Genomic DNA, 13,651 nt, shown 5'->3' with positions numbered 1-13,651 from the left:
GTGGTAAGCTATAAAAGCATCATAGTTCTCCTTAAAAAAACATAGTAAGAAATTAACATCATCAGCAATTTCTTCTTGAACTGACAATGGTAGGTGATTTTTCTCTCTACATTTCAGAATAAACTTAAAAAGATTGTCTTTAAAAATTTTTAACAGCTCATCCATACATGGAGGATTTTCAGTGACAGTGTGTGTCCTAGGTTGATCATAATCTTCATCGACTACCTCAATATTTCCCCATCATCATCATCATTGTCGTCGTCAGGACGTAAAACATGGCCTGTGTGTTTTCGATATACATGTCGCCTAAAAGACTCATATTTTGTAAATGTTGACTGGCAGTCATTAAGTCCACATGTAATTGTGAAATTGGCTTCATGGGCATGAATGAGTCCTATGTGCTGAATTAGTTTCATCAAGGTGAATGTCCTCCTGGAGCATTTGGGGCACTGGTATGGACGAGGCATGGTGGAGTCAGTATAGAAGATTTATTTGCCTAGTGACAGTTATTGGCAGAGGCTGGTCACCATCCACAACTATTTTGGCAATGTACCTTTGGAGAAACATCAGAGTGTTCTTCAGATGTCTTGGATATGCAAGATTGAACACAAAGTATGTGCAGAAGGCTGAGATGATTCCTTCGTCGATTCCTGAGTTGCGAAACAACTCGATGTGGTCCACTTTCAGAATGTTTGGAGCTCTCCTGGCAAAGGCCATTTTCCAGTCTCGGTCGGTCAACTGAATAGTTGGGTACGGGCTGTCAAGATCAGTCTATTCAAAGCCAAAAGGAAAAAAGCTAAATTAACCTGACATTCTTACCATTTACCTCACAAATTCTGGTAACGAAAGAAAAGTTGATCCATTCTGACATATTGCACTTGCTCTTTAAGGAGGAATGTGAGGCTGTTGTTCATTGATAAGGTTGTTAAAATAGCAATAATTAGCATTGTGTTATTGGGCAGATACACTAGATTACTAAGCACATGCATCATCTACATTCTTTGCATACACATTATATGACCTTCATGGAATAGTTTACCCCAAAATTAAACTTATCTCAGTTATCTCAAACTCATCAAAATAAATGTCATAAAATGTCTCTAAACCAAATTTAATTGAAGTTAAATACTTGAAGCTTAAGGATGAGTAAACATTGTAAAAAAAAAAAATATTTTTGGGTAAACTATTTAACTAACCCTAGATAAAACACATCTTAAACAAATTAAAACAAATCAGGTTTAGTAAACAGTAGTACAGTTAACTTTGTATAAAAGGCTTTATACTGTCCAACATCTTCAAAGAAATTTACCATCAGCAGAACATTGTAGCTGGGTCAAAGGAAACAAATGTACTCCTGCAGCTTTGAAGAGAGGTTCTGCACCCTTCGGCTCATCTGCTTACTCTCAATGTCCACGATTACTTTTTGAAAGACCTCAAAGGTATATTTGAGTCCTTCAGGATATTTTATGTTCAGTGCATAAATGAGTCCAAACATCATGGCACAGGCAACAGAGGGCAACTCATTTAGTACTTCCACACCGTCAGTGACAATGCAAATGTCCAGTGCACGACTAAGAGCATCACTTTCGCAGATCACAAAAAATGCCATGGTGGTCTTTTCAAATTCTCTCTCCGCTTCCTCCCTCTGGTCAGCCTAAAAACATACAAGAACAAAGAATAATTGAGGGACTTTGGAAGAAAAAAAAAACAAAAAAAAAAAACCCCCTTCATCTGAAAATTTATTACAAAATGTTGTTATTATGGAGGTCAATGTAGAGCCCAAACGTCAGTTGCTAACTTTCATTAAAATATCTTTATTTTTGTTCAATGTAAAAATAAAATTTGTACGGTTTATTACAAGAGTAGAGTAAGTGATGACAAAATTTTCATTTTTGGGTGAAGATGTACTTACACTCTCAAGTGAATAGGGGGCTCTTAACAACATTCACACCGGCTGATGTGTAAATGATAAGACAATTACTTGAACTACTAGCAATATGTCACTACCAAATCAAAATTTCCCCATATTTTACTCACCCTCAAGGCTTGAGAAGACCTTTGTTAAGACCACAGAGCCATGTCAAGCAGTTTTTTGATCAACAGATGCACTATTTGAAGCTTCAAAAAGTCAACAATTCACTCCCATTCTACCTCTTGGAAGTAAAATGATATATAGTATTATAACTTTGCCTGTATTGTTCTTCAAGAATATAACCATATTCAGATAGGATGCCTTGAGGGCGAGTAAAACATGGGGAGATGTTGATTTGGTAGTGAAATATATCTTTAAGCCAAACATGGTTGGAGAAAATTTCAGTAGTTTGCATTGTCTACATTACCTGGTATTCTTTGATCAGACAGCTTGCATCTTCACCGAGGTACATGATCAGGCACTTCAGCAGGCACTCTTCTGATTTCTATGTCCAGACTCTACAAAATGTTCAAGATGTATTGTTTTTATTAGACCAAAACACTACTAAATTGATTGCCACAAGCAATTTTTGTTCGCATGCAACCAATACCTGATTCATAACTAATGTTTTTTCACGGAGGACTCCACCTTTGCTCCTAATAACCTGGAGAAGCTAAGAGCTCTGTCTGTCCAAAGAGGCCATAATTCGCGATTGTAAATGTAGGGTTGTGATGCGCAAAAATTCAGCATTAATCTGTAAGAAAGAGAAACATAGACTTCTGAAAAAAATTATTTCACTTTCAGAACTAGTTGTAAAAATACATATACACACAAAGCATTAAACAACAAAAGGTATAATTAAGGCATCTAAGACACTTTCAAAAACACTACATACTAAAATCCCATGGTAAAAACTATGGAAATTAAGGATTAGACACTTACATTTTAACATTTTTCAATAAAGCAATAATAAAAAGGTGCAAATTACTTACGTTTTTCATGTGACTGGTTTATTCAAAACCTGTCATAATTGTTGTTCAGCAGTACCTCATCCTACAAAAGACAAAGAGAAATAACAAAGTGGCTCACATAAAAGTAAACAGACGACTTCTTTACTGGGTAAACTGATACGTTAAAATAAGTGTTTAGGCACATCACTAAAGACGTGTTTGTTTATCATATAATCATAAATGAGAGACTATACAAGTAAGCACAGCGAATACCTTGCGCACGCGAGCTTCATAATAAATCAATAAAAATCATCATAATAATACAATTTAATAACAACGTTAACTCCATACAAAGCGTCTGAAGCGTGCATGTACGTTAGACATGGCGGCACCATGTAGAAAGTACATGCACGCTGATGTATCGCACTCCAGTATAACAGTCTTTATACTACATTTCAATATCAATCCATCTAACATCTAGCAGTTTACTTGTATTATTATTTTATTTCCACTCGGTTTAACATCGTGATGAGGGAAACGTGTAAACCTTCTAGCCGAGTTAGAGCCGTCAAACTACTAATACTAACGGTACATAAAACAACAGTACAACATAATATTTTATGAAATCATACATGTACAATGATAATAATAAGCCCAAACGTAAATTTAAAATTACTTACCAATTTTGTTGATTCCCGTTTTACCACGCCGAGTTCATCCATGCGGTGTACCAAGATGGCGGAAAGCTGAACGTCGACACGCACGACCACGGATGACGTTGGAAGTCACGTGACAATGGAAACCAATATTTTTAATTTAATTTACAGAAATGTATTTGCTTTACACTAACAAGACTTACTTTTAATTTAAATAAACCAAACTTTTTACATTACACTGATGGCTAGACAGAAAATTAAATGTTTTGAGTTAGCTCAAGTATAACAACTTCTTTAGAGTAATGACATGCCTTGTACACTTTTTTCAGTGTGCTCAAAGAGTGGTTTATAATTAGAATGTGACTATATTCTGATGTGGTGTGCAGATTCGGTAGCTAGTAAATTAGATTTTGTTTTGGGTGTTCATGCTACACAATTAGAGTAAAATTTTATTTTGTAGTCATTGTGCACAAATATTGTGCTTATGTACTCAAACTTCCGCCTTTTCCTTTCACACAAGAACAGATATGAATTGCTGTTAAAACTTGTCTGACTGGATTTAAGCAAGAACTGATGAATCTAAAGTAATTTAACTATGGTGGAAGACAAAAAGCAATAGGACCATCCAAGCAAGTCTTCAGCGTAGGAACAATGATGAGGTCATCAGCCTCATTACATTCCACTTAAAAGTAATGAAATATTTAAAAGTGGATAAAGTATTCCTTTAAGTGGAGACACGTGTGGTGTTAATATGATTTTCTTTCTATCAGTACATTTGTCAAGTGTATTTGGTGTTATGGAGGTGAACAAAAGAGATTTTAGCAAGCAAGACATACCTCTCCAAGTGTAATAAAGCGATCAATGTTCTCTTTGAAGATGTAAGGCAGAAAGATGAGGGCTGCCCTAAAGTCAATATCTGCAAGACATAAGATATACTTGATATTTAAACAACATTTTTCTAATTCAGAAGCAGTGCAGGTAAATATAAAGGTCATCACTAGACATTTGGTCCAGTGTAGATGTCAATTTCAGGTAAGCAATTTGAATATAAAGATGATTTTCCCACAGAACCTATGTGAATTAACACCTCAATAGAAGTACACTGTTTTATGACATAAGAATAATAACAAATCTAAAATAGAATTAAAGACATATTAAGGCACACGACTTGGAAACACTGTGGTATAGGCATTAACATTTAATCAGTACCTGGAAGATCCTCAGTAAGAGCTTCTTCTTTTGTCTCCAGGTAAAACTGGAATAGTGGGCATTTCCTTTGAGCTAGTTGAAGCACCTTCGGTACAATACATTTGAAGCCTTCATTGAATCGCTGACACAAGTTCCCTGTTGCTGGATGGATACGTTCCAACTCATCACACAACTACAGACGAAAAAACATTAAGCTTTATTCCATACCAGAAATCATCATGCAGCTTGATACTTATCTAAGAAGCAGTACTTAATGGCATATGGAAGATATGTGACATTTGTGTGTAGACTACATGTTAGTTTTCATACTATAAAACCATTAAAATTCACATTATTTCTTTCCACTGTCACATTTTTAATGATGATTAATAACATTTCAGTTACATAGTGGTTTTTGCTTGTTTATTAGAGTACAATACATTCACCAAGTTTGACCCAATAACTCCTTCCCTGTCATGAAAGCTACACAAGGAATCTCGCTCCGGTGACTAGATGGCTTTTTTCCTGCCAGACTTTCAACAACTTTTATATGATTGACATCAGCTTTGTGTCGCGTCCTGCCTACTACTCGGGACGTGGTGTTTTGAATGATTAGTGAAGGTGCACCGCAGCAGGCGGGGTGGGGGGATTTTGGTAGGTTGTAGTTAATTGTGCTCGTAAATCATTTTTCCAGTTCGCACATATCGATTTTTAGGGGCATATGTGAGCAAAATGGTCCACTGTAGAGCCCTGTATCTGTGAGTACGCCATTTTGGACCAGTACAGTCCTGGTGAAGTTCTCATTTTCATGACAGGGAATCAAACTTGGTGCATGCATTACACTCACACAGACCAGCAAATGATGATCTTAGGATACATTTTTACTTACCCCGGTGGGTGTCCTTAAAAAAGGGTACTTCTTAACTGTGTCCTCTACAGTCATGCCATCAGCAATCTCCTTTTGCCGCCATGCAAACGTCTGCTGCATTCGGTCTCGTACAATCCTGAAGTCAGGTTGCATCTTCTGGTACTGGCTATTTAAGACATTCACATGAGCCTCAATGGAGGATGGATCCTCACCCAGAACACTTGGTGCCTTTATGGGAATTGAGATAGAGAGAGATACACTAACAAACACATCTGACATAAAACTAAACACTAAATTGTCTTGTGTAGTTCCATTCAGTGAACCAATCTTCTATCAATCTGATTGAACTTACTTGACCAACCTTATAATTGATAACTACAAAACTGTGAAAAAGAAAATACGACAGATACATTAACAAACTAACTACAACTTAACTTAAGCTCCACTAAGCTGGGCATCACTGACCTTGGACACCTTTCTCTGACTGGAATGTGCACAAATGAATGTGACAGCTGAAACCCATGTCTTGCATACGTCTGTGCGTAGTGGTTCTTGAAGCACTGACTCCAGCTGCAGTCCACTCTTTGTGAATCTCCCCCACATTTTTGAATGGGTTTTTGTTTCAATTCTCTCCAGGGTGCGGTGATCCCTATTGCTTGTAAATTTTTTCTACCACATCTTTTCCTTCCCTTCGCCTCTCTATTAATGTGCTTGGACACAGAGCTCTGTGAACAGCCAGCCTCTTTTGCAATGACCTTTTGTGTCTTGCCCTCCTTGTGCAAGGTGTCAATTGTCGTCTTTTGGACAACTGTCAAATCAGCAGTCTTCCCCATGATTGTTTAGCCTACAGAACTAGACTGAGAGATCATTTAAAGGCCTTTGCAGGTGTTTTGAGTTCATTAGCTGATTAGAGTGTGGCACCACATCTCTTCAATACTGAACCTTTTCACAATATTCAAATTTTCTGAGATACTGAATTTGGGGTTTTCATTAGTTGTTAGTTATAATCATCAAAATTAAAAGAAATAAACACTTGAAATATATCAGTCTCTGTGGAATGAATGTATACATTATACAAGTTTCACTTCTTGAATGGAATTAGTGAAATAAATCAACTTTTTGAAGATATTCTAATTATATGACCAGCACCTGTATATGCTATATAATGCATTGTGACAAATTGCCATTCATTTTCTGTAAAAGAATGGTCAGTGCAATGTCACAGACTTTGCCATTCACAGACTTTGCCATTCATTTTCTGTAAAATCTTCACTGAAATCTCGTGAAACTTGATACAGACAGAGTCTTGGGCATTCTGAAAAAGTATGAATAGAAATCTTGCTGTAAGATTTGAAGTAATTTAAATAATGCATGTATAAATGTGAAAGAATGGTCAGTGCAATGTCACAGACTTTGCCATTCACAGATTTGCCATTAATTTTCTGTACAAATCTTCACTGAAATCTCGTGAAACTTGATACAGACAGTGAGTGCAATGTCACAGACTTTGTAGGAATAGAAAATTTCCTGTTAACTCTGAAGACTTTTTTTGATAAATGATAAAAAACACTTTGCCTTTTATCGTTATTATTATTATGAAAGGACACATCAGAAATGACAAAAAGCAACAATATATATGCTATATAATGCATTGTGACAGACTGCCATTCATTTTCTGTACAAATTCTACACTAAAACATCGTGAACACAGATAGAGACATGATTGTTCAGAAAAAGAATTTATTGAAATGTTCATGGTAACTCTGAAGAAATTTTAATAATGCATGTAGAAAAAAAGGAGCAAACATTAAGTGTTAGAATGTATTTTAACAAACTTTATTTTTTCAGAAAACTTCACAGTATAATGTATTCGAATGTAATATAAGTGTATCTTCTATAATGTACAATATAAATAGGTTTTGTAAATACTATTTACTTACTTATTTACTAAAATTTAAACAACTCTGATAATCCCAGGTTGCTATGATCATGAAGGTTTGTTTATGCACGAGAAAAATATGCCGTTCCCTCATCACAAGAAGTCGTGGCCACAAGAAATGGATGTCGTTCCCTCAACATAGCATCTTGAGACATCGTTACCTCAACAAAACGATCTCGTGGCCACGACATAATATGACGTTCCCACAAATTAATATCTCGTGGCCACGTTATATTATCACGTTTTTATGAGTTTATATGTCGTGGCCACAACAAAACTAAGTGAACCGAAGACCTCTCCTCCCGGTCACCGTAGAATACCAGTTTGCTAAACACACTCATGGTCAAAACACGCATCGACTCAGTGATACATGAAACACTGTTTACATTACACATAACCAGGCCTGGACTGACCATAGTGCATACCGGGCAATGCCCGCCGGGCCGACACACATTTATGGGCTGGGGCTGTCAGTCATAATTTAATATTTTTTAAAAAGTTTATTAGGCCAATTTATTTATTAGTGATGGGTCGTTCTTGAACGATTCGTTCATTTTGAACGAATCTTTAATGTGACTCGGGACGAACGAGTCGTCTCGGGGAGTGATTCGTTCAGTCGCGCATGCGCAACATCCTATTTGGTTCTGTACTGGAATTAGTTCAACTGTTTTAGAGTCGTTCGTTCACCTTATGGGGCTGTCACATGATGAACGAACAGCTCAAACCCGAGGACTCGAGAGATGAACTAATCAATTCTCTTTCAGGCTCAGGCTGCATAGGTTAACATTTCGGGGATGTCACGTGATGAACGAACGACTCGAACCCGAAGACTCGAGAGACAAACTAATCAATTCTCTTTCCGGCTCAGACTGCGTTAGTTAAGCTAATTGGGCTGTCAGGTGATGAACGAACGACTCAAACCCGAAAACTTGTCAGATAAGAGGTGAGGTGAGCGAATCTTTTCTGTTAATCTTTTCTGTTTCTTCTAGCATTATAGTTTTGCTTTGTTTGTAGTGTGATCAACGTTTGTGTAAGCAGTAGATGTGTTAGGGAAGTAAAACGTAACATTTTAATTATATTTTGCTAAAACGAACAAAATGAACGAAATGACTCGAAAAAATATTCGTTCATTTTGCTGAACGAGACTCAAAGGACCGAGTCGGTAAAATGATCCGAACTTCCCATCACTATTATTTATTACCGCAACGGTAGAGTATCTGAGACATGAATCGCGGCCCTGGGTTGACTGTCTTAAAGGACATTGAGCTAGTCCAATGAAATCTCAGGCCACGCCCTGCCTCCCTCCTGGCCAGCCCTCAGCTCCACTTGACAAAATCTGCTATTTAGTTTGACGATAAATTTTGCTACAAGGTGGGAATTTTGTCACTGTGGCCTTCTCTTCCAAGTCTGAGTATTGTAATGAGAGTAATAAAAGACTGTATAATAACAATAACAATAATTAAGAATAATTTTTTACCAAGGTTATTTGCTTCCATGCAGGTTACTGTGGTTTAATGTTTGAAACAAAACAGTGAGCGCATATATCCTTTGATGTGTCATATATATGCCTCAGCATATTGTTTAAATAATCATGGTGGGCCACTATTGCCAAAAATGCCAGGGCCATTTTTTGGTCCCAGTCCAGCCCTGCACATAACATTACTTGTTTTATTTTAGATATTATTACAATAATGCTGTGATGATAAGGCAAAACGTGATTGGTTGGAGCAAGAACATGCAATGATTGGTCAGCCCCACGTGGCCGGTATCTGATTGGCTTAAGTAGAAGGTGGGTGGAGTCCATCCATTTGTGGATCAGTGTGCGTCTTGACGCTTGAAATGTTTCAAAATCCACAAATATGCGCAGGGATCTACAAATGCACAGTACGTGATTCACATATAAATTCCGGGCAAAGTTGTGTTTGTAAAATAAAAATATTTGTGAGTATGTTTTTTTATTTGCAATTCTATTTTTTTTTTTACTTGTGAATATAATTCATGTTTGTGGAACTCTAAGATTTATTTGTGGATCTCATTCTATTTATTTTGTGAATATGCTTTGTTTTTGTCAATCGCTTTACATTTATTTGTGGATCATAATGTATTTATTTGGAATTATGGAAAAATTCTAACTCCATATTTAAGGATCACATGAACATCCACACTGGGAACAAACCTTTTAAGTGTTCACACTGTGACAAGAGATTCACTCAGTCAACACATCTGAAAACACACGAGGATCCATACTGGAGAGAAACCATACACTTGTGATCAATGTGGGAAGAGTTTCTCACAATCAGGACATCTTAAAGGACACTTGAACGTCCACACTGAAGAGAAACTGTACTCAGGTGATCAATGTGATAAAATATTTTTGAGGGCTTCAGTCTTGAAGAAACACCTGACAATTCAAACAAAGGTGAAGCCACATTCATGTGAAGGAACATAAGAACATACATACTGGTGTGAGAGAGTACATGTGCTTTGAGTGTGAAAAAACTTTTACTACAGCAAACTGTTTAAAACTGCATGAGAGGATTCACACTGGAGAAAAACCTTTTAAGTGTTCACACTGTGACGAGATTCAGTCAGACAATACATCTGAAAACACATGAGAGGATTCACGGTGGAGAAAAACCTTGTGTTCACACTGTGACAAGAAATTCAGTCATTCATCAAATCTGAAAAGACACAAGAGGATCCACACTCGAGTATAACTTTATCACTGCACTGCATGTGGGAAGCATTTGATTCAATCATCTGCTCTACACAGTCATATAAAAAAAACAATCACAGTAAGGCCCCGGCCACATGGAAATGCATTTAGCTGTATGTATAAACGTTTTGTATTGTATCGGCATTTCGTCCAGATAGATCCGGTGTTTTGGGAGTTTGGGACTTATTGTTTGCACCACCTTAATCTGCCCCTGAGTAAATGTGTGTAATGTATCTAAATAAAGGAAATAGGATTTAAATCAAAAACATTTTCCCCCATTCTGAAGCCTGAGGACTTATGGTTTCATTCTGAAGTCATAAAAGCTCAACTTTTGAGCGTTTTTTGAAGAGAGAAAAGAAATCTCTTGTTATAGTAAAAATATAAAAAGTATATAGAGAGAAAAAAAAATACATTTGTTATTTTCATTTGATTTTGGGATAATAAAAATCAACTCTTATTAAAAAAAAAGTAAATATAATAAATGTCTTATTTCTAATAATTTCTAAAATAATATAAAAAAAAATTGTGGAAAAAAAAAAAAAAAATTACTTCTGTGCTGTGAGGATGACATTGTCACGGGTTGCGTGGGGCAAGGAAACGAACGACGATGAGAGTAAAACGAACAGGTATCTTTAATCAAATCCAAACTGGTAATTCCAACAATGACAGGAGGACACACAACCAAAATAACCTTGAGATCAGACAACGGAACTAGAACTGAGAACAACTTATAAAGGGTGGTAAATCAGACACAGACAGGTGAAGCAAATTAACTAATTAGGACACAACAAGGGCAGGAAGAACCAAATATGGGCACAACAGGAAAAACAAACATAAACAGTCCAAATGGCACACAGATCTCTGACAGACATAAGAGAAGGATATCGGGGCCCAATATATAAAGATTTGATTTTTGGGAGCATGATGTAGCAGAATGTATTTATCCTACTCTAACTATGTGTGGAAAATTACCAGTTAGAAGATGTAACCTTGAAGAGAAGATTTCATTACATGGGGACCATTACTCTGTAGCAACCTGTGTTTCTGTATGACTGTGTTATAGAAGACAATCGACTGAGTTTGTCTCTTACGTTGGTGAGAGTCGGTTTTATTTTGCCACAGCAAAAATCTTTGAAGGTTTGAAGGTTTTAAGTTTGAAATTATTATTATTATTATGTTTATTATAAAACAATAAACAAACTAAAACGAGCATCACTACACTGTAAAAAAAAAAAACAAAAAAAAAAAAAACACACAATTAGTTGAGTCAGCTTAAAATAATTTGTTACTCTGCTGCCTTAAAATTTTAATTTCAGTCAACTAAAACAAGTTTAGTCAACTTGAAATGTTACATTGTACTAAGTAACAACTAAGATATTTGTGTTTGCTAAACTTAACAGATGGGTAAGTAACCCAGCTGCCTTAAAATTTTATGTTGATTCAACTCAAATATCTAAGTTGTCACTTAGTATAATTTAACATTTCAAGTTGAATAAACTTTTTTTGAGTTGACTGAACTTAAAATTGTAAGGCAGCCAGGTTACAAATTATTTTAAGTTGACTCAACAAATTGTTTTTTACAGTGTAGATCAAATCAACAAACACAATCATCAAATATTCGCTTCAGCACATGTAGTCAGCGGCCACTTGGGTGTGTGTAAATGATTGACTCCTTCCGAATTTGCTCACAAATTGATTGTGGAGTCAAAAAAGAAAGTGCCTTTTTAATCTATCGGTGCAAGGGCTGATGCGAGATCACAAAAGTGGCATGCAATAAAAAAATTTTGACATTCAGTAAATCCGAGCCTGCTAATCTGCTTCATGATTAATCTGGTCTGCCCGGGAAAATAAGTGTGTGTGTGGGTGTGCTTGCTAATATGATTTAACATGATAGATGATAACATGGGGATTACAAAGATTTAACAATGTAAATGTGGTTTATGAGAAAATTTCTTGCTTACAAGGCATAGATGCAAAAATGCAGAATTTTTTGTGTGATATGGAATACCCCGCAAACCGGGTGTGTTAAATGATTTCTCTCAAATGTTTCAGTTGATTTTAAACTCTTTAATTATTTTAGAATTAAAAATGCATCATTTTAAAAGTGCATTTTAAAAATAAAATCTTTTTCTTACAGTATCTCTGTCAGTTTGATTCCTCTTTACCTGAGCAGTGTTCATTTTTGAGATATTTGTTATGAGATTACAGAAATAAAATACACAATATCTTATTTAAAGCATATTATGAACCTAGTAAGTTAATCAATCAGTGGTTAATAAGTAGTCTGTATTATCACATAAAAGAGCTATAAAAGATCTAAAATTAGACTCATAGAAAGGAAAGAAATCTCTGCTATTACATTTAGATGTGTTTGTTTCACAGATACTTTTATTGAAAGCAATTTTGAGGAACATTACAAGCAATTTTTTTGTAAGAGCAAGTCATTTTCATAATACTCGATAAGTATTATGAATAAATTTGTATCTGCATTGAAATGAAATGAACAAATTAAATCTAAACCAAAATACATCTGTAAATATGTGTTGCATCATCAGTTGAAATGGACTATTATAACATTTAAAAAGCCTTCTGTACAAAGTTAAATGTTATGATTAGATGAATCAATGTTAGAAAATGACCATCTATTTAATTGTATTATTTCTTGTAATAATCATTCACAGTCATTAAAGGTACTTCTAACTCTGTATTTAATATTAGATTTAAAGCATTTAGTATTTAAAGGTACATGCAAATTTCCATAATATCATTGAGATGAAGATGAATCTTGCTGTAATCTGGCCCGTTATTTGTAGAAAGTATTTTATTCTAATATTATATTCATCACTATTTCTTTTGGTGCTGTGAGTTTTTCCTTCCTGCAAAATAATTCAAAATAATTCAAATTCATTCAGAAGCATTTACTGAGCTCTCATGAGTAAAGACTTTGTTCCAGATCAATGTGAATCATCTCAAAAACTCACCAGCTTTTCTTGCACAGATGATCTGAAGAAGAATCACAGTAGGAGCAGCAAACACTGCAAACTCAACAATAATCACAATCACTGCAGGAAAGATGAGACACAATCAAGAGAAACTCAATCTGTGAAACTGTAAATTAAAGTAAGAAATGATGAAAATTAAAGACATGTGGTACCTCTGATCAATGATCCAGCAGTCCTACTGACTTCATTTTCTGCCAGATCTGTGATCATGTCTGTTAGTTCAGATCAAACATAATGCATCATAAAAAAAAAAAAAAAACATCATCACAGCATCAACATTCACGTAACAGAAATTGCTGAATCAACTCTGATATGTAACAGTGATCATGAACCTTGTGTAGGAGTTGCTGCTGTAGTTGATTTCTTCTCAGTGTTTGAGCTGCTGACCGGAATCTGTGTTGTTGAATCTGGAGCTGCAGA

At 35.6% G+C, this 13,651-nt stretch overlaps 1 protein-coding gene across 1 annotated transcript; it reads right to left on the bottom strand.

Moving 5' to 3' along the window:
• Positions 1-474: 474 nt before the first annotated feature.
• Positions 475-6,056, bottom strand: LOC127158427 (uncharacterized). Its single transcript, XM_051101554.1, has 5 exons — positions 6,040-6,056; positions 5,596-5,802; positions 4,728-4,899; positions 4,355-4,434; positions 475-771 (listed from the first exon to the last, which is right to left on the bottom strand). Exons 2-5 carry the CDS (start codon positions 5,725-5,727, stop codon positions 475-477), a joined length of 681 nt encoding a protein of 226 aa, XP_050957511.1. The 5' UTR covers positions 5,728-5,802; positions 6,040-6,056.
• Between the last annotated feature and the right edge of the window lie 7,595 nt (positions 6,057-13,651).

The sequence above is a fragment of the Labeo rohita genome, unplaced genomic scaffold, assembly GCF_022985175.1.
Source record: "Labeo rohita strain BAU-BD-2019 unplaced genomic scaffold, IGBB_LRoh.1.0 scaffold_150, whole genome shotgun sequence".
Classification (NCBI taxonomy): Eukaryota; Metazoa; Chordata; class Actinopteri; order Cypriniformes; family Cyprinidae; genus Labeo; species Labeo rohita.
The sequence above is the reverse complement of the archived record's forward strand: the minus strand, read 5'-3'. Positions and strand labels throughout refer to the sequence as shown.

What these genes read in the sequence shown, in the direction of transcription:
- LOC127158427 (XM_051101554.1), bottom strand. Translation starts at nt 5,727, where the DNA reads ATGCAACCTGACTTCAGGATTGTACGAGACCGAATGCAGCAGACGTTT. An exon ending in TCTTACTGAGGATCTTCCAG is followed by an intron (nt 4,435 to 4,727) that starts GTACTGATTAAA and finishes TATGTCTTGCAG; the next exon opens with ATATTGACTTTAGGGCAGCC. An exon ending in GCTTTATTACACTTGGAGAG is followed by an intron (nt 772 to 4,354) that starts GTATGTCTTGCT and finishes GGCTTTGAATAG; the next exon opens with ACTGATCTTGACAGCCCGTA.